Raw genomic sequence first — 27,457 nt, 5'->3', positions numbered from 1 at the left:
GGAATAAGTAACATTAAGAATGGCTCTGTTCCATCTCCGTCAATGTCAGTGAGCCTGCATGATCAAGCAAAGCCCTTAAAGGGGTACATCCAATAATAATGTTATTAATTAAACCTGCACTTCTTTTAATTCCACATGTCAAAATGTGTGTTATGAAAGATTTGGAGCTGGAACTCACAAAATAAATACAACGTACATATTTTTAGATTTTTAACCAGTTTTAATACAACACACGAGTCCATCTCATCTCATTAATAAATATAGATTTAGTATAGATCCCAAAGTACCTTTTTTTCTGAATTGCAATTACCAAAAACACATTTCAGAACTTGATTTTCAGCACATTGTGAAGAATGTGTAGCTTCTAATCTAGTTGATCTGAACTCCATGACCAGGTGGGTTGACACATTATAAATCCATCAAATGACGAGTGAGCTGCTGTTCCAACGTGTGAAACTCTGCATCGGGCAGAAGATACCTCTGGATGATACCTATTACATCGTTCTCTGTAGTGAGCTCGTAGTCCTTCTTGTTCTTAAATGGTAAGTGTCCAGCCAACTCACAGAGAGCAACATTGAAGGCAGACTCCTCCTTGGCACCGAAGCACGATATTCTGGGCCAAACAGCGATACGAACACCTTTTCTTGAACTGTGATCCTCTTCATTCTGTCTGCGATCCCAGGGCGGACATCCTCTAGTCAAGAACAGGTTGTGAGCAATGTTACTGTCCACAAGAAAGTCTGTGACTCCACAGATGGCTCTGGCTACATCCACCACCCGCTCCGAGTCTGTGTAAAACAAGAACCCTCCGGGAAAGTCCAACAAGCGATAAAACCCCTTTTCAGGAGCCAGTGGCTTGACCGGCATAGATTCTATCTTGAGCTCATGGTCCAGGTAATACCCATGTAGGTGTAAATGATTGACTGACGCAAATGCTCCAAGACTGTTGAACCCCACACGGAAGCCAGGATCAGAGCTCAGGAGCACAGATTCTATCCCAACCTGTACGGCGAACGTCGTCAGGACTTGTGGGAAACACCGCGAAGGATCTGGAACAAAGAGACAATGTCCGAACTCCAAAGGGCTGACATTGACCAGCACAACCATCCTGCAGGGTTGATGCGACTGTACTTTGTCATTCCCTCCCTCAGTGTCCTTTATCATCTCGAATATGATCTCTTCTGGGTTGATTTTGTTAAAATTGAACTGCTTGGCATTGAACTCCTGCTGAATGCTCAGTATCTCCTGCGGCTTTCTCCTCTCTAATCCTCTTTGAATATTCAACTGGGCCACGTAGCCATGCGGGCCTGGCAGGATACGTGTTTGTAAATCACCCAGGTGGTAGCGGAAAAGTCCCCTCTCCATCCTGTCTGTCCAGCCTGCTTGGATGGTTGTGTCAAACTTTACTGGTGGCGATGCCGTTCCAAGACTGTTTCCACTGCTGCGACACACATCTGTCACAAAGTCCTGGTTGCTGTACACAAACTGGAGCGGCATGGTTGGATCTGCAGGTGAACAGTGGAGCATGAGATTTTACAACACAGTTCACTATGGTAGGCTGTTAGGTGTAACCCTGCTGAACCACCAGACTCTGTTACATGTGGACTCTGTGGCCATTAGGGCTGCAAATAACCAGAACTTAGTGAAAGTGGCAGCTCAGAAATCAGGACTGTAACATCATTGGAGGGCAGAAACACAAAATAAACTAGGGGTGGGTGAATCATACACTGTATTTAATGTCCTCTTCTGTTTCCAAACTTCACATAACTTCATTGACTAGCGGATCCACACAACCAATAGTGTGATTGTTATCTTTTAGCTTCTATTTACAACTTCAAATTAGACTCAATTCAATTCAATGCAGTTAATCCTTTGTCACAAGTGGGCAATTTGTGCTGCAGCAAGCATAAAACACAGAAATGCTGTGCACAGAAAAAAAAACTCATTCCACTGATTGTGTTTGCTTGTTTTTATTTCAATTTCTCTGACAGTTTTGTGCCATTCTCTTTTGTAGAAGGGAAACTCAGCAGAAGATAAAGCTCAGACCCTAAATATAAATACGACACTGGATACTGATATCCAACAAGGAGCCATGGATTCCCAGCCACCCTGCACAGTCATTGTCCAAGGTATGTCATGCACTCATCCTATCCCTGTGTAGTTTAGTGAATGTTCAAACTTTCTTTAAAAATTAAATTAAATTATGTTTAAATTATAAGACTCATAACATGTAACAAAATAAGCTTGGTCATCCACCTATATTCCACCTATATATTTTTATTTATTTTTTTGCTCCTGATGGTCTTATTAATATTAGAAATAGTTGGAAAGTCTGAAAAACTAACATGTAGACCTTTGAGCTTGGATGAGTTTGTAACCAATGGCTTAGAATAAAATTCTTGCTCAGACAGGTGCATACTAAAGATAGTTGAAAATGTTTTCAGACATATCTATGACCCACTTAAAACACAGTATGTCATGATACATATTATTTATGACAAGAAAACATTTCAGACTCACAATTATTTAAAATACATGCAAAAAAAAAATAAAATATAAAATAATGAATCAATATTTTAATTAACAGATGAATATGTTTACTGAAATGCTCTTAAAATGTCATATAAATTCATTTGGCTTATCAGTTACCACATGAACCTAGTCTGGCTTTGCACACTGATATCATCTAATTTTCTGTTTATTTGATGCTTTTCTTTCCTCACACCAGGACAGCCTGCCACTTCTGCAGAGAATGGTGCACACAACCATAACGTTGAATCTGACCCTGTCCCAGATAAGGAAAATGCTATTAAGCCAAAACTTCAGATAACTTTCAGCACATTTACTGTCAAGAATGGTTTGTCACAAGTGGGCAATTTGTGCCGCAGCAAGCATAAAAACACAGAAATGAACAACAATTGGCAGCAAGTTATTTTAGTAACTTAAACAGGCTGTCAGTGTCCATCACAACCCCACAGGGACTATAAATAGTATAATGAGCTTTAAATCAGCATCACCATTCTGAAATTGTCTTTAATGGTGCAAATGGAGACATTTATAGGCAGTTTAAAGTCTGGATATAGTCTACAGATCGTCCACCCAATAGCCAACTCTACATTACACAAAGTAAATGGTTGATTCCCAGTGGCACAAGCATACGTTGATTTGTTTTGACAGCTTACTTACCTTTTTTTTATTCTAACTCTATATGACTGTGTCTAAATCTTGGCACAAACAGCAGATGAATCGCCTTCAATAAGCCACAAGATAAACTTTTATTCACATTTGCGTTTATTTATCTTGTTCTCGTTCCTAGCACCGGCTAGCTTTCTTCTTCTGTTAACACATTTCCTGCAGGCTAGCCGCACGTGTTCTTCTTCGTCGGTGTGTATTGGTGCATTTCCGGTTCATTTTTTCCAGAATAAATGTTCCAACAAAAGTTGTACGTTTTATTTTTACGCATTTCTCTGCATTTATAGGTTCATAATGATAGGAGTTGTAGAAATGCGATGAATAAAAGATTCCTTACAAACATATATTTAAACCAGAATTTAAATAATAAAAGATGATACATTTAAAAACATCAATAAAATGAAGATATAACGACAGTAAACACTACATAGCTTACAAGGCACACTATATAAGATAGATAACTTAAATTATATATGATAATTATATAATAACAAATGATATAATGGAATAACATAAATAATATAAAAAAATAAATACAAATAAAATAAATAGTTTTTTCAGTTCTTCTTAAGTTCTGAGGAGTGACTGCACGTTTCCCTTTTATCACTTTTAAAGCACTGAGATGATGATGATGATGTCCACAAAGTCCCTTCTAAAAACATGAAAAAGAGGTTTCATTTTCCTTCACTTGTATGCGTGGAGGAAATATGTCACCAGGAGTATCAGGTTGTTGAATATCAAGTCACTGCAGGCTTCAGTGAACAGGTGAACAAGTACAGGTTAAGTGTCTTGTAACCTTCGCCCACACACAGTATTGTAGTGGCTGATCATTTGTTCTGGAAGGCTCTTGTCCACTTGTTATGTGTTCAAATATAACCGACCCAACCCCCCCAAATGGACACACACACACACACACACACCAGTGTATTAAGAAGATATCCACTTGTAAAGCCATATGGTAAACCCCCTTCTAACTGGAATAGTATGTGCAATACTTACACTGTTAAGCAACTTTCCAGTTTTCCCCCGCTGACCCATGTAGGCTCAACTCATTTTGAAAGAATGAGCAGCTGGCCAATCAGGCATCACGGTTATTTTAGTCACCACATGCTTTTGGAGATAAAGCAGCCAGTGATTGGCAGAGCCGTGTATATGTCTGCCATAGAGTTTTAGAGCTTACCACAGTCTATGCATCTCAACTACGATATTAACTGAATTCACATTTTCTTTCTCTACCATTAATAAGGACAAGAGAGAGGATGGAAGCCAGCAACAACGAAGTAAGTACAGCTGTTATGTAATACTTGTAAGCAATAATATCTTAAACGTTTTTAGATAAGATACAGAAAGAAAATCTAAGAATTACTTTTTGATTAACAATATTTTCTTTCTCTTGTTTCTGGCTAAAGTAAAAAACCTCATGTGAACTTTAAGCTTAAGATAATAATAGAGTTTTATCTGCTTGGAAGAACAGATGGCAGTATGGTCTGCCATGCCAAGTTATTTTAAACACCATCAAGAGTTTATATTACCAACACATTACACCCACTAAGATAACCCCCATGCTAGCTGGTTCAAAGTACTAAAGTTAGTTTAACAAAATCCTATTTTGTTTGAATATGTATTACAATTTTAATGTGGTCATTCCATACAACCAAACAACAGTTTTAGAAAAAAGAAAAAAACTCATTCCACTGATTGTGTTTGCTTGTTTTTATTTCAATTTCTCTGACAGTTTTGTGCCATTCTCTTTTGTAGAAGGGAAACTCAGCAGAAGATAAAGCTCAGACCCTAAATATAAATACGACACGGGATACTGATATCCAACAAGGAGCCATGGATTCCCAGCCACCCTGCACAGTCATTGTCCAAGGTATGTCATGCACTCATCATATCCCTGTGTAGTTTAGTGAATGTTCAAACTTTCTTTAAAAATTAAATTAAATTATGTTTACATTATAATACTCATAACATGTAACAAAATAAGCTTGGTCATCCACTTATTATTTTTTTTGCTCCTGATGGTCTTATTAATATTAGAAATAGTTGGAAAGTCTGAAAAACTAACATGTAGACCTTTGAGCTTGGATGAGTTTGTAACCAATGGCTTAGAATAAAATTCTTGCTCAGACAGGTGCATACTAAAGATAGTTGAAAATGTTTTCAGACATATCTATGACCCACTTAAAACACAGTATGTCATGATACATATTATTTATGACAAGAAAACATTTCAGACTCACAATTATTTAAAATACATGCAAAAAATAAAATAAAATATATAATAATGAATCAATATTTTAATTAACAGATGAATATGTTTACTGAAATGCTTTTAAAATGTCATATAAATTCATTTGGCTTATCAGTTACCACATGAACCTAGTCTGGCTTTGCACACTGATATCATCTAATTTTCTGCTTATTTGATGCTTTTCTTTCCTCACACCAGGACAGCCTGCCACTTCTGCAGAGAACGGTGCACACAACCATAACGTTGAATCTGACCCTGTCCCAGATAAGGAAAATGCTATTAAGCCAAAACTTCAGATAACTTTCAGCACATTTACTGTCAAGAATGGTCAAGATCTGAAAGTAGAGATCCCAGTGGTTGGGCACCCAGAACCAAAGATTGAATGGCAAAGAGATGGTCAAGCTGTCAAAGAGACATCAAGGCTAGAGATTTCAAATACATCATCATTAACTGTTCTTCATATCAGACATGGTGCCAGGGAGCACTCTGGTCAATACTCTATCACAGCAAGCAACAGTGCTGGAACATATACAGGAGAAATCACTGTGGTTGTTCTTGAAAAGCCGGACCCACCCACAGGCCCTGTGAGGATTGATGAGATTAGTTCTGACTATGTTATCATCTCCTGGGGGCCACCAGAATATACAGGAGGCTGTGACCTAGACAACTACATAGTGGAGAAACGGGAAACTACAAATACGGAATGGCAGACTGTGTCAGCAACGACAGTAAGAACCACAATCAAAGTCACTAAACTCAAGACAGGAAGTGAATACCAGTTCAGAGTATTGGCTGAAAATAGGTATGGAAAGAGTACTGCAATCACCTCTCCGATTGTAACTGCACAATATCCTTTTAGTGTGCCCACTGCTCCTGGCAGCCCCTTTGCATCCACAGTGACAAAGTACAGCATGGTGGTTGAATGGGAGCCTCCAGCCAAAGATGGAGGAAGCCCCATCATCGGCTATCATCTCGAACGCAAAGAGAAGAACAGCATTTTATGGACAAAGCTCAACAAACTTGTTATACCTGACGCTCGCTTCAAAACAAGTGGACTAGAGGAAGGCATTGAGTATGAATTCAGAGTCTTTGCTGAGAATATTGCTGGACTCAGCCCATGTAGCAAGATATCTGAATGCTATGTGGCAAGAGACCCCTGTGATCCACCTGGTAAACCTGAAGCTGTTGTCATTACTAGAGACACCGTCACACTTCAGTGGGCAAAACCCAGCTATGATGGTGGAAGCACCATTACAGGCTACATTGTTGAAAAGAAGGAGCTCCCAGATACCAGGTGGATGAAGGCAAACTTCACTAATGTTATTGAGAATCAGTTCACAGTCACAGGCCTGACAGGAGGCCAAAGTTATGAGTTTAGAGTAACTGCTAAGAATGGTGCTGGTGTTTGGAGCATGCCTTCAGAAAGTGTAACCATCATCGCTCAAGATGTTATTGAAGGACCCACAGCATTCATGGATCCTAAGTTCAAGAGTATTACTGTTGTTCCGGCGGGTGAGACATTCGTTATTGAGGCTGATTACTTTGGGAAGCCCCTCCCTGAAGTAACATGGATGAAAGATGGAAAAGAAATTGACAAAGTTACACCAAGAATGGAAGTCAAAAACAGCCTCACTCATACAACTTTGACCGTCAGGGACTGTACACGAGTGGATGGGGGACACTTTCTCTTGAGCCTCAGTAATATTGGTGGAACTACATCCATCCCAGTTAATGTGAAGGTCCTGGATAGACCTGGTCCTCTAGATGGACCTCTGAAGGTGAAAATTGTCAGTGCAGAGAAGTGTAATCTTCACTGGAACCCCCCTTTGAATGATGGTGGTGCCAGTGTTTCCCACTTCGTCATTGAAAAAAGGGAGACCAGCCGTGTTACATGGACAGCGGTTGAGCCTCATGTGGAAGCCGTCAGTTATAAAGTGACAAAACTTGTACCTGGTAAAGAATATATATTCAGAATTGCTGCCGTGAATAAATTCGGTGTTGGTGAATTTCTAGAATCAGAACCCTTCATTGCACAAAATCCTTTTACAACACCTAGTGCACCTTCTACCCCGACAGCCAGCACTGTGACTGGCGACTCTATAGTGCTAACATGGGAAAGGCCTGAGACTGATGGAGGTTCAGAGATTGATGGCTACATCCTGGAGAAACGTGACAAAGAAGGTGTCAGGTGGACTAAATGCAACAAGAGAAGACTAAATGACTTGCGTTTCCGATGCACAGCGCTCGCTGAGGGACATTACTATCAGTTTAGAGTATTGGCGGAGAATGCTGCTGGTGTGGGTGCACCCAGTGAGCCAAGTGAGTATATAAAAGTATGTGAAGCTACTTACCCACCTGGTCCCCCTACCAATCCCAAAGTAACAGACTATTCCAGCAGTACTGTGTCTCTTACCTGGTCAAAGCCCATCTATGATGGTGGAGCACCCATCAGTGGATTTGTTGTTGAGATGAAAGAAGCAGCAGAGGATGAATGGATCACATGCTCACCGAGCACAGGTGTAGAGGACACAAACTTCACCGTGAAGAGACTGAGAGGAAATGCAGAGTACAATTTTCGTATACGTGCGATGAACACCGCTGGAGTTGGAGAGCATGTGGATCTGCCTGGGTCTGTGGTAGCTGCTGAAAAGCTGGAGGCACCTGAGATTGAGTTAGACGCTACCTTGAGGAAGATTGTTGGTGTTCGAGCCTGTTCCACATTACGTCTCTTTGTCACCATCAGAGGAAAGCCAGAGCCTGAGGTTAAATGGTCAAAGGAAGGTGGAACTCTCAGTGAGCGTGCTCAGATTGAGGTAACAAGCTCCTACACCGTGTTATTGATCGAGAATGTCAATAGAAATGACACAGGAAAATATGTGTTGACTGCTAAGAACTACAGTGGTTCTAAATCAGCATTTATCAATGTCAGAGTCATGGACTCTCCCAGTGCACCAACAAACTTAGAGGTGAAGGATGTAAAGAGAGATTCTGTATCCATCTCCTGGGAGGCACCTCTCATTGACGGAGGATCAAAGATTTCGCACTACATCATTGAAAAGCGAGAGGAGGCTAGGAAGGCATTCACAAGCATCTGTAGCAACTGTGTGAGAAACTCATATAAGATTGACAATCTCCAGGAAGGATGCTTCTATTATTTCCGTGTCCTGGCTGTTAATGAGTTTGGCACTGGACTGCCAGCAGAGATTGCTGAGGCAGTTAAAGTGTCTGAGGCTCCTCTGCCTCCTGGAAAAATCACATTCAGTGATGCTACTTGCAATAGTGGAAGACTCTCTTGGGAGAAGCCTGACCACGATGGAGGAAGCAAAATCACACGTTATATCGTAGAAATGCAGGCTAAGGGAGATGACACATGGACAATATGTTCAGAGACTAGAGCACTGGAAGTGACTATTAATGGACTGGCTAGAGGAAAGGAGTATTTCTTCAGAGTGAGTGCTGTGAATGAAAAGGGAAAAAGTGAACCAAAGACCCTTTTGGCACCTGTTACAATAAATGATACTAGTGCTGAGCCTGTTATGAATTTGCTGTCAAACACATTCAGTGTGAAGGCAGGGAATGATTTAAAGATTGATGTTCCATTCAAGGGTGTACCACAGCCAACAGTAGCCTGGAAAAAAGAGGGCAACCTGCTGAAAGAGACAAGCAGGGTAAATGTGTACACATCTGACACATCATCTCAGATGATTATCAAAGACGCAACCAGAATAGATGCTGGAATGTATGAGGTGACCCTGGCCAACTCGGTTGGAAGCGCATCTGCTGAAATCTTTGTTAATGTTTTTGAAAGACCTGGACCACCATGTGACCTCAGTCTGGATGAAGTGAGTGCTGACTTTATGTCTTTGTCATGGCAGCCCCCACATTATACTGGCGGGTGTCAAATTAGTAATTATGTTGTTGAGAAGAGAGATACAGGCAGCACGATATGGCAGACTGTGTCAGCTACAGTTGCCAGAACATCAATCAAAATTTCCCGTCTGACACAGGGCAATGAATATCAGTTTCGTATTGCCGCAGAGAATCGCTACGGCAGAAGCCACTTTGTTGAGTCTGATCCTATTGTCGCCCAGTATCCCTTTAAGGCCCCTGGTCCACCAACCAATCTCCTAGTTGTGAATGCCTCAAAGTCTGTGATGGTGGTTGCTTGGAGTAAGCCAGACAGCGATGGTGGCAGCCCTATTATTGGTTATCATATTGAATGCAAAGATCAAAGCAGTATTTTGTGGACAAAGTTAAACAAAAACCCAGTGTCTGAAAACCAGTTTAAGGTGACAAGTGTTGAAGAAGGTCTGATATATGAGTTCCGGGTTTGTGCTGAGAACATGGCTGGTGTTGGACCATGCAGTAAGACATCTGAGCCTGTGGCAGCGAGAGACAAGTGTGATCCCCCACGCAACCTCACAGTCACCAATATAACTAACAGCTCAGTTTCCCTCTCATGGGACAAGCCAGAATATGATGGTGGGGCTAAAATAACTGGGTACATTGTTGAGCGTAAAGAGCTTCCAGATAGCTGCTGGCTTAAGTGCAACTTCACCAACTTACTGGACACCTTCTTGGAAGTGACTGGCCTCACAGAGGATGAGCAGTATGATTTTCGTGTGATTGCAAAAAATTCAGCTGAGCTCTTCAGTGCCCCCTCTGAAACCACCGGACCTGTTACGGTGCAGCACGACGTAGAGCCACCCAAAATTACCGTGGAGGACAAATTTAGACAGGTGGTGGTTGTTAAAGCAGGAGACCTCCTAAGAATAGATGCTGATATCTCTGGACGCCCCAACCCTACAGTGTTTTGGTTGAAGAATGGTAGAAATATTGGCACCAAGGGAAGGGTTGAAATAACTGCAACAAAGACGCATACCTCTCTACTTATCAGAGAAAGTGTTAGGAAAGACTCTGGACAGTATACTCTGACCCTACAGAATACAGGTGGTACCATATCTAAGGCTATCACCTGCAAGGTCCTGGACAGGCCCGGCCCACCTGCTGGACCACTGGAAGTTTCTGGACTCTCAGCAGAGAAATGCACCCTGTCATGGGGACCTCCTCATGAGACCGGTGGGGCAGAGATCATGTACTACATTGTTGAGAAGTGTGAAACCAGCCGTGTAGCTTGGATCCTTGTCTACGGTGACATGATGGCAACTACTTGCAAAATAACCAAGCTGCTCAAAGGAAACGAATACCTGTTTAGGGTAAAGGCAGTGAATAAGTATGGGGAAGGTGAAACGTTGGAAAGTGAGCCTATAAAGGCCGTGGATCCCTTTACTATCCCATCTGCTCCAACAGATGTTGAGGTCACAAGTGCAACCAGGGATACAATGACTATCAGCTGGAAACGACCTGACACTGATGGCGGCAGTCGCATCAGTGGTTACATTATAGAGAAGAGGGAGAAGCAGGGTGTTCGTTGGGTTCGTGTCAATAAGAAACCAGTGTATGACCTACGAGTCAAGGCCTCCTGCCTACATGAGGGATGTGAGTATGAATTCAGAGTTTTTGCTGAGAACGCTGGTGGGCTAAGTGAACCAAGTCTCCCATGCTCACTCACTCTGGCAGAGGATCCAAAGTTTCTACCTTCCCCTCCAGCAAAACCCACCATAATCGATTCATCCAAGTCCTCCATCACTCTGTCATGGAACAAGCCGCTGTTTGATGGTGGAGCAGCAGTGACTGGATACAAAGTCGAATTCAGGAAATCAACAGAAGAAGACTGGACTGTTGGTGTCAAAAATACAGATAAAACTGAGTTTACAGTTAGTGGACTCACATCGGGGACAGAATATGTGTTTATTGTCAGATCCATAAACAAGATTGGCATGAGTGAGCCCAGTCCTGAAACAGATCCTCAAGTGGCCATGGAAAGAGAGGAGGAGCCCAGGTTTGACATTACCGCTGAGATGAGGAAGACCCTGCTTGTTAAAGATGGCAGCTCCTTCACTTTGACTGTGCCTTTCACGGGCAAACCCGTTCCCAATGTGACATGGGACAAAGCAGACGTAGATCTGAGAGTCAGAGGACTGATCAACACCAGCAGCTCCGTCACCTCTATCACACTGGAAGGGGCAACACGGGACGATTCTGGCAAATACATAGTCAAACTGCAAAACGTTGCTGGGTCTGCCTCTTTGACACTGAATGTGAGGGTTTTGGATTCACCGGGTCCACCCACTCGTATAGCAGTTAAAGACGTGACCAAGAGCTCTGCCACTGTTTCCTGGGACATCCCTGAGAATGAGGGTGGAGCCCCTGTCAAGAACTACCTTGTAGATATACGGGACATCAGCAGAAAAGGGTGGACAAGACTCACTGACAAGTGCCGGCGACTGTCCTATAGGGTGTCTGACCTGGAGGAGGGAGGAATCTACTTCTTCAGAATCACCGCTGAAAACGAGTACGGGATTGGCGTTCCAGCTGAGACCAAGGAGGGAACGAAAATGACAGGTACAATCTGTGAAGAATAAACACAAAAGTTGTTATATTTGATGGGATTAATGATATTAAATAAAGTGGGATGTAAAAGACGACCTATTAAGCATCTTCTTTCACTTTCTGATATTATTTCTTGCATTATGAGGAATTCTGTTCTGTTTTTGTTCATGTTTATTCTTTGTTTCTGTTCATTTCAGATAGAGACTGGGAGACAGATTCAGGAGCATAGCTCGTCTCCTTTGGAGCGCTGAAGTAATCATCTCCCGATCTTCCTGTCAAGAGCCTCTATTTCTCATCTTCATTAGTTGTTGTGCAGAAAAATAGGTTACCAAATGCTTTGTGAATTTATACATTACCAGAAGCTGCATTTTTGTAGATATATGATTATATTCCTTTTTTATTGTTTGTATAGTAAGCCTTACTGTTATGACTTATACTTTATAGAAGACAAATATTATTGATGGCCTGATTTCTTTTGAAAAAAATATGTTGTTTGCTGCAAATATACAATAAAATTAAGATGATTTGAACAGTTATTGGAGTTTTACTTTGGATTTGCTTTGGGAAGTTATACATTACTAACACTGTGACAGGAAGCATGTAAACAGGATTAATGAATCAATTTAAAGAAAACAACTATATATTTTAAAAAAAGAAAACAGAAAAGAAGATATAGAAGGATTTATAGTTGTAGCCTAAATGTTTGAGGCAGAGGATGGTTCAGTCCAGTTAGTCATCATTGCTGTGCCATAGAGATAGATAATACTTAGTACCCGGACTTCCTCCAAAATAATGACCTGGTGTTTAATACTTAATTTAACACTATACAGGGTATACTTTCAATATTTAAATAGGCCTAATGTTACGTTTTGTTTTTTATAGTTTACTGCCAACTATAAATCTTACTTTTATTCAAAATGTAAGCAATATCTTAGTCTTCTTTGCTTTAAGTTTAAACTTGCTTTAACTTTTGTATAGCGCATTATGGTATATTGAAGTAGCTGGATGGGTTGGTGGCACTAGTTAACACACTGTAGGCTACCTGAAACACCTCCAGTCCGATTCAGTCCTCCTCTCTTCCCGAGAAAACGACACAGTGGGGGGTGAAAAAGGTTAAAACTACACCAAACTACGCTTTTCTTAGCTTCAGCTGCCACCTGTTGGTTGTCGGAGTTCAGCCGTTTGCAAGAACGTCACTATGGTAACCGTTACGTAGCTAAAGGCGGGACAGAGAATGCGCCAGCCGGATCCCGGAAGTAGGCTACGTAAAAAAAACACAACTACAGTTTTCTACTTCGGGAAGTTCGGTGGGAAACTATTTACAATAACAAAAGTAGAGTTTTCGAGTCGAAAGTTTGAAGATGGGCACCACGGCAAGTCAACTCGGGAAGGATTTGCTCTCAGAATACCAAGTAAGTGCTCAAAAGTAAACAAAAGCAAACATTATATCGATAACCGAGAGGCTGAAGTTCAGAGCAGTGTTTGTTAATAACCAGGGATAACGTAACGGGGCAGACAACTATCACAGCATTGTCAACAGAAGTACTGTATGATTCACTAACTTAGTCTTCTGTATTTGTAGTATTTCCTGTGTTAAACTGAACGTAATGTGAAAAGCTGCTTGTATTTACGCGACTGAAGCTAGTGAGAGCTAATGTTGTTGTTGCTAATATCACAAGAAGAACAGACACACACTAAAGTACTTTTTCTGGTTAATCTGTGGCTGTTATTCTAATAATGCTGCACTTTTACTTTTAGGAGCTGACATTCTTGACCAAGCAGGAAATTCTTCTGTGAGTGATCAGCTGCATGTCGTGAATATGTTACCGGTTTAAAATAAAAGAAGCATTTTAGTCCAGCATCGCTTTTTCCGGTGCATGATTCAGCTTTTTCTTTTTTTGTTTGTTGTTTGTTTGTCTGTTTAGTGCTCACAAGAGATTCACCGAATTGCTCACAAAAGATGAGAAGGACCTTCCAAACACCAGAGTATCAATGGAGAGGGTTCTTACTCTACCAGAGCTCAAGGTGAGAAAGCTATCTGAGAGTTGAACAGAGGAAATGTGACAGGGATCGTCCTGTGCTTTGTGTGTTCTTGAGGAAGTTAAGTGCTACTGATAAACCAGTGCTGACCCTTGTACTTGCACCCTGTCACAGTCCAACCCTTTCAGGAAAAGGATCTGCTATGTATTCTCAACATCTGAACAGAAAGATGGAAGCCTCACATTTGAGGACTTTCTGGATCTCTTGAGTGCCTTCAGCGACTCTGCTACTCTGGAGATAAAATCCCACTATGCGTTCCGCATATTTGGTAAATAGGTTAAAAATAGCTGGTTATTAATCATTCCTGTAATGCTATACGTCCGTGTAATAAGCATATTGATGCTTTCAGACTTTGACGACGATGGAACTCTTGATTGTGGTGATCTCGAGAAGCTGGTTAACTGCCTGACCGGTGAGACAGATGAGACTAGACTAACAACAGAAGAAATGAGACAGCTCATCAACAATGTGAGTTCACTTGATGCTTCTCCTCATTAAAAGCTGTTGGGAGAAACACTGATGTTGTTGCAGGTTGGCACACCGATGTTTTCTTTGTTGTTTTTTAGATTCTTGAGGAGTCTGACATTGATAAGGATGGAACCGTGAACCTCTCAGAGTTTCAGCATGTCATTTCAAGATCGCCAGATTTCGTCAGGTGACTAGAAATCTAATAACTCATCACCGATATGTATTTTACTCAACACAATTTTGTTCTCTCTAACTGCTTCTATTATGTTTTCATTCCTCCACAGTTCTTTCAAGATTGTGCTGTGAAGACCTTCAGTGGGCTGTGGAAACGCACCACTCTTTAATTCTCATATTGTGTTTAATTTTAAATTAGAACACTTTTAGATATTTGCCTTAAATTATATTAACCTATGGATTTTACTGCCTTAACTGTTTTTATGTACCGTTTGTGAAATACAAAACCTGATATTTTTATTTCTATACAGAAAATTAAAAATATTTACTACTTAAACAAAGTTTCTTTTTTACACAGAAAAAAAATGAGAGGAACTTCTGTATTCATATGTAACAAAATACATTTGATTCAAAGTCCCGTATTTGTTGTGATCATTTATATTTCCTGGTTGTCCAAAGTCCAGTGTCCACATTTATCAATGTATTTTTAAGCTACTTCCTCCTTGACAACAGCAGCAAAAGTATTCCACGGCCCACACACAACATCAAAAACACACATCTGTCGCTCCCTGAAGAACTCCACACGTTGGGGTTCATCCGAACTGATTAAAGTCTGGTGTCCAAGTTGGCCGTAGTCACCTGAAATGGTAACAGAAGGAATAATGAACAGGGTAAGTTCAACCGGTTGGGCTCTTAAGATTACTGGTTCACTGGTACAAAGGTGTTACACATTTAAAACAGATTAAACTACAAATTGAAACTTACCCCAGCCCCAGGTGTAGAGGTCACCTGTTGCTGAAATGATAAAATATAATATAAAGATGACGATGACACTGATTTAGCAAGAAATTGTGCATCAGTATACACCCAATGCCAAGTGAGGGTTCTTACTTGTTACTGCAGCTGTGTGGCGGGAGCCACAGCTGACTGTCCTGATTTCACAGGATGGAGTGATATCCAGCAGAGCCGGGAATGCCTGGATCGATATGAATACCTCGTCGAGTTTCTCTCCCTCTTGTGGCTCTTCAGGAGGAGAAGTACTGCCATCTTGGCATGGAGCTCCTGTTCCTGTAGAGTTTATGTTGCAGTTCTTACTACTTACTGTGACTTAAAAGGTCCAGTGAGTAACATGTCTAGGATCTATTGACAGATACTGAATATCATATTCTGAGATATGTTTCCATTAGAGTATAATCACCCTATAATAAGAATAAATTAAAACAGTGTTTGTCCAACTTTCTCCAAAAGCCAAAACAAGTTCACACCCACACATTTCTTAGCCATCATTAACAATAAAAAAGCTAATAAAAAAAGGATCCAATAGGATTTTAGTGGAATAAAGGTCAGCACAGTAGCAGCAGAAAACATCTTGTTTATTTTCCTGACATAAATCAAAATAATTAAACTTTGATTCACTCCACATCATTGGCTCAGTGCCCCACAGTGTGGGAACCACTACCTTAGAATGAGCTACAGAGGGACAGATTTCTACCGTAGCCCAGAATGTAACTTTTTACAATCAAGGGGGGGTGGTCCATTAATGAACAATATAAAGCATTTCCCATAGCTCAAGTGCTGTCTGTATATTCAAATAGTTTGTAAAGTTGGATAGATCAGCTGTGACTCATTAATACAATGGAGTTTGATGACATTTAGTTTATTTTTAAAGCAGTGATGACAGTGAATCCACATTTCTTTTTCTGTTCAGGGTTACTAATTTTAAAGACTGCAGCATCCTTTGTAGATGATGTGGATTTTTTTTAAGTTGAAGCATAGAGTATTGTAACTATATGGCCATGCCACACAAAAAAACAATGCAGTTCAGTGCACTGTACTGCTGTGAGGTACACCTCAGCTAATTACACACATGTATTTGGATTAATAGAAGAAGAAATGTCAATGAAAAGTCCCTTTCCTGGATTTTTAAAATACTTAATTTGATAATAAAACAGATTTACCTGCTTGTTGGCTGCATTGCTCCTGCAGTGCTTTCCTCAGACCTCGTGATGGAAGTCCAAGCTGACCTGTTTCATTCCAGCCCCACACATATAGATCCCCTCCATCTGAAGAAAAAGGTCATCTTAGTTCATTTTTTTTTCTCAAGATGAGGACATGACCATTTTGACCAATGCCAGCATCCAGTATGACACTCACCACTAATGCAGACAGAGTGCCAGCTTCCTGTAGCTACACAGCTCATGGGCATCCCCAAAAGTGCCTCCACTGCCCTGGGCTCCTCCTCAGAGGTGAGGTCCCCATGCCCCAGCTGACCATGGCTGTTGATTAAACCGATACACACACAAAAAGATCAAGATATGTGTGCAAGGGTACGCATGAGGGTGTCTAGACAGGTGTGTGAGTATTAGGGGCCTACCTGCCCAGTCCCCAGGTGTACACAGCTCCAGAGGCACTGAGAAGGATGGCGTGCTCTGCACTCAGTGCCAGACTCTTGGCTTTCAGGTGTGGCGATAAAGAGCGGTAGAAGGGTGCTTTTGTGGCTATGTAACCCCCAGGGACCAATGGGAGATTCAAAGGGGGTCCTGGAAAGCAGCTTCAATCAGTTATAACAACATACTTCTAGTAGCTGTCAAATGGGATTAGGATAAACATTACCATGGCTCTCCTTTTTTATTTCCATGCTCCATGATGGAGTCTCCTCTTCTTTCTGCAGATCCCAGGACTCAATTCTGTCTGGGAAAGCGAGGGTCAAGTAGGACTCACTGATGAAGGCATCCTTACAGCCACGGCTCTCCTTCATACAGCTGCTACAGGACTCACTGGAGAGGACTGCCCCGAAACCTGCCAGGCACACACGGCTGCCACCTAAGATCAAAAGTAGTGCATGGGTTCAAATAACGAGTAGATAGCTTCTGTTTATATTACAGGTGGTAATAAGGGTGTACAACCAGAGCTGTTATGGTTGCTTTAACTCTGATAAAAACTTACCATCCAAATGCAAAGATGCTCTTCGACTCCAGCTGGCTCTAATCTGACTGTCAGTGTTCAAGCAGCAGTCCGCCCGACCGGCCAGCTCTGTTGGGCTGCTCACTTTGATTTCATTAACAGCGTCGCTACACTCTCCTTTAATCAGTTTCTCATGGACATATATCTGTCCAAATGCGTTGAAACCAAACGCGAACCACCGCATTGGAAACGCTTTACCCCTGTTTGGTTTCTCATCGAAGCGCAGCTGAGCCGTGCAACGCAGTTACCCGCAAAGTTTCAACACTGGTTGGTTTGTGTTTATGTCGTTGTACTGCGCATGCGCCCCACTATTGGCGCACTGGACAGAGAGGAGCTCATCAGTGGGGAATAATGTATGCAACTAGTTTGTTTAACTTTTTTTGTTAGAAATCTAAATGTTTAATCCAGGATTTTCATTTGTTATTTACCCATTTTGATGATTATGTTTAAATTTATTTGTAAAGACTGTCCATACACAATACAAGTAGTATTGAGTCAAATGGGGGATAAGCTACTCGTTTTGGTTTTTTTTAAATTGTGAATATTCTGTAAAACGGACATAAATGACTATGAATAGATTAGCCTGGATATTGTTGTTGTAATTATTATTGAAATGAATACTTTTAAAGTATTTCTGATCAACTGTATGAAGAACAGTTTCTAAAGAAACTTTAAAAAATGTGTTAAACAACAAATACAGCTTATTGTGATTTGTATCATCAAGATACCTTTTTCTTCAAAGCAATCTTGCCTCAAGTTTTCATTTTAACTGTGTTCCACAAGGTGGAGCCATGCAGAGGGAAGTTTGGATAGATAATATTATCCTCCAGTCATGCAATTATGTTTGTGAAATTCCTCAAATGTAAGCAAACTTTAAAAAAATCTCAACATCTTAACAAAAATTACATTTTAAAAAAACAAAACATGTACAGATCTCACAATCTCTATGGGACTGTCAAATCTCTCTATCAGGGATTTCATTAATTAGTGTTATTTATTCTAACAGATTAAAAACGAATGACTGAAATGTTCTGTCACCCCTACAGATTTTGCATGCAGAGAGAGAAACAGTTACGTAAAGGAGAGGAAGAAGACCAGGGAGAAGAGTAGTTAGATCAGGACAAGTGACATTTAATTTTTATACATTTGAAACCAAATGTTAAATAGTTTGTGGTCACTGGCAGTAATTTCATGACGCCAATAAAGTCTTTACTGCAGCCATTCTGACACAATGTTTTTTTCTACTGCAGGGTACAGTCTGTAAAGATGACTCATTCACTTTAACTGCACAGATTCAACGCTCAATAAAAAAAAAAACCTAGAGTGGTTTACAGTAAAGGGAAACTGAATTAGAACAAACAATGGATTTCATATTGTCTGTATGCAGGTAGAACTGAGACATGTTTTCTAATGTAGAGTTAGTATTTAATGGACAAAATGTGTTTTTCAGCAGAAATCAGCATGATGTAGATGTGTTGCTGAAGTATAGGTAAACACTTGTTAGCAATATGAAAACAATAGTGACTCTAATAAAAATTAAAAACAAAAATCACACAATTATGTGAAGACATGTGAATGTTTGTTGATGTGTTGTTTAGAGCAAATTTTAGGAATGAGAATAGTAGTGTATAAAATGAAAAAAAAAATACAATGTTGAAGACTAATAATTACAAATAAAAACATTTGCAAATGTCTAGGAATGGCAATGACAAGAATGTATAGAGTAGCCTTATTGTCTCTAAGTGGAACATACAAGTATAATTAAGATAAATACAATCAGTGGAAAAGCAACATGAAACAGCAATCGAAGCTAATTTGTCACAAAACACCTCTGTGAGTATCAGCTGGTTTTCATTTAATATCTTTCTTCAATAATTTCTTTTATTGCTTTTCACAGTTTTTGGTTAAGACACGAGTATTTCAGGATCAGCTTGTTCCCATCCATACCAAAACTGATTTCCTGCAAAAGTGAAATGACTTCACTGGTCCCACATAATACTTGAAGCACTTAAAAATTCCCCCGAGGCGCATCCATATCGTGCACCTGTGTTTTTAGGGCTCAGTTCCTTCGCGGTTTTCCTTCCCTTCCCTAGACTTGATGATGTTGTACTCCACGGCCTTGTCCAGACAGTTCTGAGCTACCTTAGCAACAGCTGCCGGCATGCCCTCTCCGCCCTTCGCCAAAACAGAAAGAATCTCCAGCACTTCGCTCTCCATGAGCGTGTCTGCCAGACTCTTCTCCGCCTGCATCATGTTATGAACTATGACCACTCCACGATGACGCAGGTCGGATATTTCACTGAGCAACAGCGCCTGTACAATCTCTAGCCAGTGGGTCGTCTGAGAGAAGAAAGGACAACGGGGAGTCGTATGAGCTAAAATAGAGAAATGAATGATTTTAGCATGTGACAGTGCTGAGTTGATGGACGTGTGCTTACTGTTCCAGGGATGCGGGCGCAGAGCTCAGGCTGCTCAGCAGTCAGCATGGCCAGAGTTCCCGCAGCAGCTTTCCGCAGCCTCTCGTCTTCCTCTCCGCAGTAGAGCACAAGAAGCTTCAGGCGATCATTCCCCGTGGCCAGATACAGCTTCTGCACCTGAAGAAAACAACGAACACCCGCTGCTTTTACTTCCAACTTTTCAACATATTTGTGCTAAACAATCATCTACGAACATGTGTCTTACCTCTGTGCTTAAAACCAAATTACACATGCACTCTGTGGCAGAAGCTCGGACCAACTCGTGCTCCTCAAACATGTATCCTTCAATTTTTGGTACTGCCTTCTCCTTTATGATCTTTTGTCTGTGAAACAACATACTTCATTAATACAAGCAGATTCTCTAAGCACTGATGCAAAACTGTGATGTGAGAATAAAATATACATTAGCAAAAGCATCAGAGTGTAAAGCTTTGACTGGATAAAACACAAGAACAATAAAAAATTAATAACACAGCACCAGGACATATGCCTATACACTGAAGGGGTGTTCAGTATTGGCAATGCAAAACTATTAACACAGCTTAGAAAATGTAATTTTAAATATACAGTACACATTGAAATAAGTCATAATAATAATGAGTCCTAAAAACAGTTCTGGTAAGATCATTTTTTACACGTGTTTAACCATAAAAATGTGTAAACATGTATTTAGGAAATTATGTTGAGCTAATTTCAATTAAATTATGTTAAGAAAAGTAGATTTTTTCAAAAGTATACACTGTAAATAAAACAGAAGAATTACACTGAGGTCTGGCTTCTGCAAACAAGTAAACAACAAACAAATCATGTCCTGTTGCAACTATGTGTTTTGTACATGTATTCCTAGGAGAGGCTTCCCCCTAGTGGCCAACCTGAGTCTCTCACTGATGCCGGCCAGGTTGGTGAGAGCCATGAGTGCCTCGAAGTTCTGCAGCAGGGTGCATTCAAGACTCAGAAGACTGTTGAGGGGACGCACCACCTCATAGATCTGACAACAAGAAGTGAGACAAGGTAAAATTAGAGAAATTCTTTAGCTTTTTTTTATTACTTTTTTTACTGAAGAGGCCTTTTTACAGGAAAACAATACAATTCTTACCCTCTCCCCTGGGAAAGCAATCTCTGGGTTGGATGTGATGGTTATTTTTGCCAGCGCTTGTGCTGCTTTGATTTTACCTACATCTGTGTTGTCAGATGCCAGTGGGATCAAAGCCTGTGGAGGAGAAAAGTAAACATAAATCATGCAAACCTCCTACAACAAGGTAAATAGATTAGTGTGCAGGCAAAGCTTAATATATTTATGAGGGTGTTCTACCTTTCCTCCACCCTGTGCCACCACTGTGCCTCTGTCTTGCTGCCGTTCCACCAGAGCCAAAAAGACCCTGCCGTGAGAAATGGCATTAACAGAAAATCTATCTACAGAGAGAACACTGAGTGAAGAAGACTTACTGCCATTTTTTCGTACCTGGCGATACACTCCCTACAAGCCTCGGTGAGGGCAGGACTCTCCTGTTTGACCATACACACCAAGGCAGACACTACACCAGCCTCCAGCAGCTTCCCAAGTCTTTTCTCCACATAGGACGGTGCATCCTGACACATGACAAGACAAGCAGGTTTATGTAAAAAGTAAAATAGTACAAGCTACAGTGCAATATTAAAAGAAATATTGTGTGATGTAAAAAGGAACATTTAAATGGTACCTTGGGGTGCTCCTCGGGTACGTGCTGCTTTGCATACTTGGCCAGCTCAACCATCTGGGGGTCTGGCTTCTCCACTTCATAGCTGTTGGTGCAATTTACTAATGTGGAGCCCACAGCAAAGAGGACCGTCTTATCCTCAGACTGCATGAACAGCAAGAAAAAACAAGGTTGTCAAAGCTATTCCAGTCAACACTATAAAAAGATATATTCTCATGGCGATGGTTAAAAATAATACACAAGAATAAATATCACAATAACTACAAAGTGTGAAAACATCAATCAAACCTTTGCTAGTTCACACATGGCCAAGAGAGCGTTCTTGTCTTCCACTAAGTCCTCCTTCACATCAGCATCAAAGGTGAGGTAGGCGAGTCCTTCCACAGACCACCGGCGAGAGGTTGGGGGCAGAGACTCGTTACACAGCCACCTAAAAAAGAAAGAGATATAGCTTGCTGCTTATTTCAAAATCGAGAAAAACTACTCATTATTTGTTGTTTTTGCGACCACACATTTCCCTCAATCTATAACCAATTTTTTTTAGCACAAACATACTTCCTGCACTGCTTGGCAAGCTTTAGCGTGGATCCCTCTGCAAACTGCTTCATGCTGAAATCTGTCCCTCCTGCTGATCCCAGCTTGCACAAACCCTGTGTAATAACCATCAGAAAGCGTAGGTCATTTATCTTTATTTAGAGATCTTCCTTTCTCCAGCTGTCTGAAATAAATATACTTGCTTTGCTATAGCACTTACCACCAGGGCTCTCACACGTATCCTGTCATTCTCGCTCTTCTTGTAGAGGTCCTTCAGAAGAGCCACACCATTGGCTGTGATGAAGGAGGCTCTCTTGGCCTTGCCTGCAGCATGGATGAGAGCCTCCACCGCTACCTGCTGGTGAGTTACATCTTCGGAGGCACACAGAGAGATCACCGCATCAATCATCCCTGACATCTCCAGAGTTCTGTTACCCACGTCGCTTGGTCCTTGAAGGAGCACCGATACCGTCTGGATGGCTCGCAGCTTGGCATCTAGGCCAGATCTGCTAAAGTATTGCCTAAAGAGAAAAAAAAGTAAAAGAATGACACTTTTGGACTTATGGCCTGAACTAAGGAGTATTGATTGTAGTATTAAACAGCCTAAGAGACAGAAACTTTAGAAATTAGTAAAACAAGTTCTGCTGAATAACTCACTGTACATATTCTTCACACAGTTTGTTAAAGTTTTCCCTCTCATTGTCACTCTTAAGGTCATCGTAGAGTTTGCTGAGCAAGACAGAGCAGCTCATGTGGGAGTTGTCTGTAAGAGGTGGTCCTCCTCCTGAGAGCTCAGGGACTGTCCCGGCCACTTCCAGAATTTTCTTCAGTCCTGCAGGAGGTCAAGGAGTTCATTAATCTGCCTGAAGCGATACCAGATAAAAGAATGTCTAAAAAGGGTTTAGAGTAGCTATAGCTATAGGCACATTTCATTTCATAGTTAACACTTCCTTCTCCTTTCTATTGTAGTGCAACTATAATGAAAAGCTGAAATTGGTATATTAGAAGGCCTATGTCTGTTCTGTATACATCATTGCGTAAGAATGTGATAAATTCTGTGTGCAGTGTTTTTCATACCTTGGTCTATCACCCACAACGTGAGGGAGTTATCAGGGTTTTTCAAGGACTTGCGGGGAACTTGTTTGACCAGGAGATTGATGGCATTGTCTCTGCCTGGCCCTGATACATTAGCTGCTGGCATCATTTCCAAGAGGTGGCGTAACATTGAGCGTAACTCCTTGGAGGGTTCTGTGTCAAATTCATACAGTCAATTACCGTAGTAAGGACGGGACAGAAAGCTGATACATACACAAAAAAGGCATTTGTTATAGGCCAACATTCATGTGGCGCCAACCCAAAATATAAACATGATCATAGTCCAAACTCACCAGGAAGTATGGCTTCATCTTTCCCTCTGATCTCTCTTTTCATGCCCTCCGTCAGAGCCTCAAACATCACCTGCAGCAGGTGGCAGGCAGCCAGAGACACAGTGGAGGCTCCTGATCCCATTACTGCACACAGCTGCTCCATTCCCAACTCATTCACTATAGCCATAGTCTGTGAATGAAACAGTGAATGCCGGTAGTAAAAAGCAGCCAAGCCATTTATAAGGGTTACTAGCATGGTGAATAGGACACCATCGATCTGCTTAAAAACTGTGCAACAGCATACTTATGAATGGAAACAGAAATGCATAGACATCACTATGGATACATAAAAGTCCTGTTTTATCTAAGTTTTCCAAGAAAAAAAATACAAGTTTGCATGCCTGTTAAAAAAAGACTTTAAAGACAATGCAATGAATAACTTTAGAGGGAACTGTCAAACTTACTCTGGATTGATGCCCAGTGCACAACCCAACCAAGGTCCTCAGGGCAGAGAGGACAACATCCTCCTGCTTTGACTGAAGAAGTTTCTGAATCAGTTTCACTCCATCGTTACGGAAGATTTGCTCAGCTCCAGCGTCTTCTCTGGATAATACCACCAGATTCTGAGCAGCCTGGAGTTGAATAATGGGCCTCATTATTTTGTGCACTACAACTTTACAGATAGTTCAAGATGCAATGAATAAAAAAATGAAACACACAATAAAAGAGTGAGTTAGAGCAGCTATTATGTTCCTGCCTTTTGAGCCAGTCTTACCTTTTGTCGATCTGATTCGTTTGCAGACCCATCCAAGAGGAGGGAGAACATTTGCTGCACACGAGCATCTGTGGAGTTTAGCTGCACCGACTACAAAGTTAGGAGAAAAGACCCTAATTAGCAAGTTTCTTCTTGATATTGCTTCAAATAAAAGACAAACCTTATTGACCTTTCCTACACTTTATACAAATAAAAAAACACACACACACACACACACACACACACACACACACACACACACACACACACATCACCTTCTGCTGGATCTGTGCTCCCAGCTGTCTGAGCAGATCCTGGAAGGCTTTGTTTTTGGGCTCCAGCTGGGCACACCTCTGAGCATCCAGAAAGGCCTGGTCAAGCCGACCAAGTTTCTGGAAAGCCTGAGCTCTCCGGAACCGGGCTTTCACATCACCTGGGTCATTATCAAGAGCTGAAAAGAGAGACACATGACACATTCAACTGTGTATATCCGTAAATCTTAATCAAGTTAGAGTGATAGTTCATGCAACAGTACAGCAAATAATTTTTACTTTGTCCTGAAATGTAAACTAAACACACAAAGAGTAGCTGTAAATTGTTACCTCTAACAAAGATAAGACAGTTGGTGGGTGTTGAAAGTGGTTCTTAATTAAACTGTTAACAGATTTCTGAAGACCTGAAACCCACCGCTAATTCAATATTAATTATCCATATGTTTAAAACAAATATGATTTACCTCACCTCTACAAAGGTTTAACTTCTCTGGATGAGAAAGAGAGTTTAATAGAAATGTTTAAATTGTTTGTTCTCGCCTCCTTTACATGCAGTGATGTGGTTGCTGAAAGGCATTTGGGATGAATCAGAAACAGCACAGTGTGCTATAAGGACAGAGCTGGAGGCTAGAGCATTAATCTAAACTGTCGTGTAGCAGGTGCTTTGCCTTCTGTGACCGTAACATTAGGGTACTGGCACCATACCGGTATGCAAAAAAACTCTGTGTAGATTCACGACTAAAACTGACACACAAAGATGGAAAGCCGCACATAAACCCGATTCTGTTTTATAAAGGTGGAAAAAAGTGTGCGTGGGTGCAAGCTTTATTTCTCCTTCCACAATTATCCAAAATTGAATGTAGAAACTCCCATAAACATCCGTTTGCATGTCGATACTTGTGCCTGGAAATTGTAGCAAATGTAAATAAAGACAATGGCAAAATTCATGACTTGGAAATAATTAAAAATTAGGTTTAGATGACTCTGAGTAAAATTTTACAAAATGCTGTGTACTGCAAAATAATAAACACCTAATAAACAATACTATATACTACTACTGCTCTTGTTCTTCACATGTTGGCAAATATACTCGTCTCCAGACTTTTCACATACAATAGTAGGGTAAATGGTAAAAGGACTGTACTTACATAGCACCTTTCTAGTCTTTCGACCACTCAATGCGCTGTATACTACATGCCACACTAACCCCAGAATGGAAACTAATCAATCATACAATTAGCAATACAAACAGCAATTTGGGGTGCAGCGAGAGGAGCCGGGGATCGAACCGTCAACCTTCTGATTAGAGGATGACCCGCTCTACCTCTGAGGTAATTAAAGCTCTGTTTCATTGAGTTAGAAAGCCAGGATGCTGCTATTGTGCATGTTGGCTCACTGGAAAGGGCTCTGCTACAATAAATGGAGTGGAACCTCAATTAGTATCATAGTAGTAACACCTGTCATTACCCGACTAGTTCATGTCAAAGAAATGGCTGTTGTGAAAAAGGTCTATTCTTCCAGGATTGCTTCTGTCTTCCCTAGTTTCAAATCCAATCTGTGTGGCTATGGGGTTATTGCAGTTAACATTGCAATTAGTCCTATAAGTGATGTGTTTGTTTGTATCAACACCAGTTATATTAGGAAATTGAACTGTTGAGTGCAGCTCACAATTTATTGCGTTCAAGAAAGAATTATAAAGTCACAGCAGAATTACAATCCTCCTGCCAACTCATGTCCCCACAACACCACTTTCCAAACCTACTCCTACACCCTCGCCTCTAATAACATTGTCACTTTCAGCATCCTAAACTAAATCAAAGCCCAAGAGACCCAAACCTCAGCAGGCCACAGTAAATCCATCTGCATGAACAGATTACAATTCAAACAAAAAAGGAGGTTAGGAAGTGTGCATTTAGGGTTCTCTACTCCTAAATCCACACCTTTGGATGCATCAGCCTCTGCCTTGTTGTACTCCTCCAGCTTCAGGTAGCAGGCAGAGCGGTTGCGGTACAGCACAGCACTCTCTGCCTGTGTGTCACTCAGCTTCAATGCTCTGGTGTAACAGCAGACAGCACCCTGAATGTCTCCCGCCTTGAAAAGCGTGTTCCCCTCCTCCTTCACGGCTGCAGGGTCCTGGCGTTGGAGAGAAAGAGTCGTAGTCTCTGGATGACATATGCTAAGCTAAAACAAAAACAAGAAGAAGAAAAAAAAAGAGCTATGTAGCTGACTGCTGCCCTCTTACCTTTTCTCTTTCACTTACACTCATCTTCAAGGTGCTTCAAACAATACAGCGTTACTTGGTAATGTGAATATATAGTTTAAATGTACTCTACTTGGTCACAAACACCGACAACTTCACGCAAACATGTTACATCTTGCTCCGCTTCCGGGAGTGTACAGAGCACGTTGGTGACGCCTAGGGATAAGCCACGCCCCCTCTCCCCACGCTACGTTACCATAAAAGGAAGAGCAGTCCGGCGCATCTGTGCCTCCACCTCTGCTTTATTTGGTTATATTTTCATACTGTGGCTTTTCTTCAGTCCACACAGACACAGAGGGGTTTTATCAGGCTGCTTATGTAATAAAAGAAGAGGAGTTAAACAACCCAGCAGTAGTAGAAAGTATTTTAGTGTTTCTAGTGGCCTAAAAGCTTAGTGTTAGATGGTTTAAACCTCAGCAGTGCATGATGTGTTATTATGAATATGTCTCATGCTTATTTTTGGCACCACTTTAACAAGCCATCCTTTGTAAAGGTGTTTACAGTTTGTAGCTAATTGCTTTATTAGCAGTTAATAAATCAACTTTTGGGTT

General features: G+C 41.1%; 5 protein-coding genes across 6 annotated transcripts; 2 read left to right on the top strand and 3 right to left on the bottom strand.

Moving 5' to 3' along the window:
• Positions 1 to 199: 199 nt before the first annotated feature.
• gdpgp1 (GDP-D-glucose phosphorylase 1) lies at positions 200 to 3,373 on the bottom strand. Its single transcript, XM_051383595.1, has 2 exons — positions 3,187 to 3,373; positions 200 to 1,505 (listed from the first exon to the last, which is right to left on the bottom strand). Exon 2 carries the CDS (start codon positions 1,495 to 1,497, stop codon positions 409 to 411), a length of 1,089 nt encoding a protein of 362 aa, XP_051239555.1. The 5' UTR covers positions 1,498 to 1,505; positions 3,187 to 3,373; the 3' UTR covers positions 200 to 408.
• On the top strand, positions 2,056 to 12,435 carry LOC127353928 (titin-like). 2 transcript variants are annotated; one of them, XM_051383535.1, is made up of 4 exons: positions 4,306 to 4,472; positions 4,951 to 5,065; positions 5,645 to 11,911; positions 12,097 to 12,435. In XM_051383535.1, the coding sequence occupies exons 1-4, from the start codon at positions 4,452 to 4,454 to the stop codon at positions 12,126 to 12,128; spliced, it is 6,435 nt and encodes a 2,144-aa protein (XP_051239495.1). In that variant the 5' UTR covers positions 4,306 to 4,451; the 3' UTR covers positions 12,129 to 12,435. The 2 variants fall into 2 exon arrangements, with proteins under 2 accessions (XP_051239496.1, XP_051239495.1); XM_051383536.1 differs by lacking the exons at positions 4,306 to 4,472; positions 4,951 to 5,065 and adding an exon at positions 2,056 to 2,129.
• Positions 12,436 to 13,144: 709 nt separating this feature from the next.
• Positions 13,145 to 14,999, top strand: LOC127353961 (calcium and integrin-binding protein 1). Its single transcript, XM_051383608.1, has 7 exons — positions 13,145 to 13,311; positions 13,658 to 13,692; positions 13,825 to 13,924; positions 14,054 to 14,207; positions 14,289 to 14,407; positions 14,506 to 14,594; positions 14,692 to 14,999. The coding sequence occupies exons 1-7, from the start codon at positions 13,261 to 13,263 to the stop codon at positions 14,711 to 14,713; spliced, it is 570 nt and encodes a 189-aa protein (XP_051239568.1). The 5' UTR covers positions 13,145 to 13,260; the 3' UTR covers positions 14,714 to 14,999.
• Positions 14,943 to 17,817, bottom strand: LOC127353951 (RCC1 domain-containing protein 1). Its single transcript, XM_051383591.1, has 8 exons — positions 17,528 to 17,817; positions 17,195 to 17,404; positions 16,956 to 17,121; positions 16,736 to 16,857; positions 16,540 to 16,644; positions 15,473 to 15,649; positions 15,347 to 15,376; positions 14,943 to 15,220 (listed from the first exon to the last, which is right to left on the bottom strand). Exons 1-8 carry the CDS (start codon positions 17,727 to 17,729, stop codon positions 15,069 to 15,071), a joined length of 1,164 nt encoding a protein of 387 aa, XP_051239551.1. The 5' UTR covers positions 17,730 to 17,817; the 3' UTR covers positions 14,943 to 15,068.
• Positions 17,818 to 18,655: 838 nt separating this feature from the next.
• Positions 18,656 to 27,052, bottom strand: unc45a (unc-45 myosin chaperone A). The gene is made up of 19 exons (XM_051383551.1): positions 26,889 to 27,052; positions 26,587 to 26,779; positions 24,650 to 24,825; positions 24,396 to 24,485; positions 24,085 to 24,252; positions 23,642 to 23,810; positions 23,331 to 23,501; positions 22,911 to 23,085; positions 22,474 to 22,774; positions 22,275 to 22,369; positions 22,008 to 22,149; positions 21,723 to 21,863; positions 21,485 to 21,612; positions 21,335 to 21,401; positions 21,119 to 21,232; positions 20,895 to 21,010; positions 20,228 to 20,345; positions 19,984 to 20,139; positions 18,656 to 19,885 (listed from the first exon to the last, which is right to left on the bottom strand). The coding sequence occupies exons 1-19, from the start codon at positions 26,910 to 26,912 to the stop codon at positions 19,598 to 19,600; spliced, it is 2,832 nt and encodes a 943-aa protein (XP_051239511.1). The 5' UTR covers positions 26,913 to 27,052; the 3' UTR covers positions 18,656 to 19,597.
• Between the last annotated feature and the right edge of the window lie 405 nt (positions 27,053 to 27,457).

The sequence above is a fragment of the Dicentrarchus labrax genome, unplaced genomic scaffold (assembly GCF_905237075.1).
Source record: "Dicentrarchus labrax unplaced genomic scaffold, dlabrax2021, whole genome shotgun sequence".
NCBI classification, from domain to species: domain Eukaryota; kingdom Metazoa; phylum Chordata; class Actinopteri; family Moronidae; genus Dicentrarchus; species Dicentrarchus labrax.
The sequence above is the reverse complement of the archived record's forward strand: the minus strand, read 5'-3'. Positions and strand labels throughout refer to the sequence as shown.

Bases quoted from the DNA above. Each gene is read 5' to 3' on its own strand.
- LOC127353951 (XM_051383591.1), bottom strand. From the start codon at position 17,729: ATGCGGTGGTTCGCGTTTGGTTTCAACGCATTTGGACAGATATATGTC. The intron at 17,122-17,194 runs GTAATGTTTATC...GCTGCTTTCCAG, and splicing joins AATAAAAAAGGAGAGCCATG to GACCCCCTTTGAATCTCCCA. The intron at 16,645-16,735 runs GTGAGTGTCATA...CTTTTTCTTCAG, and splicing joins GCACTCTGTCTGCATTAGTG to ATGGAGGGGATCTATATGTG.
- LOC127353928 (XM_051383535.1), top strand. From the start codon at position 4,452: ATGGAAGCCAGCAACAACGAA. The intron at 4,473-4,950 runs GTAAGTACAGCT...TCTCTTTTGTAG, and splicing joins TGGAAGCCAGCAACAACGAA to AAGGGAAACTCAGCAGAAGA. The intron at 5,066-5,644 runs GTATGTCATGCA...TCCTCACACCAG, and splicing joins CTGCACAGTCATTGTCCAAG to GACAGCCTGCCACTTCTGCA.
- unc45a (XM_051383551.1), bottom strand. From the start codon at position 26,912: ATGAGTGTAAGTGAAAGAGAAAAG. The intron at 24,253-24,395 runs GTAAGACTGGCT...ATTCAACTCCAG, and splicing joins ACGAATCAGATCGACAAAAG to GCTGCTCAGAATCTGGTGGT. The intron at 20,140-20,227 runs GTAAGACACATG...TGTTTTCTTCAG, and splicing joins ATTTGGTTTTAAGCACAGAG to GTGCAGAAGCTGTATCTGGC.
- LOC127353961 (XM_051383608.1), top strand. From the start codon at position 13,261: ATGGGCACCACGGCAAGTCAACTCGGGAAGGATTTGCTCTCAGAATAC. The intron at 13,693-13,824 runs GTGAGTGATCAG...TTGTCTGTTTAG, and splicing joins ACCAAGCAGGAAATTCTTCT to TGCTCACAAGAGATTCACCG. The intron at 14,595-14,691 runs GTGACTAGAAAT...ATTCCTCCACAG, and splicing joins AGATCGCCAGATTTCGTCAG to TTCTTTCAAGATTGTGCTGT.
- gdpgp1 (XM_051383595.1), bottom strand. From the start codon at position 1,497: ATGCCGCTCCAGTTTGTGTACAGCAACCAGGACTTTGTGACAGATGTG.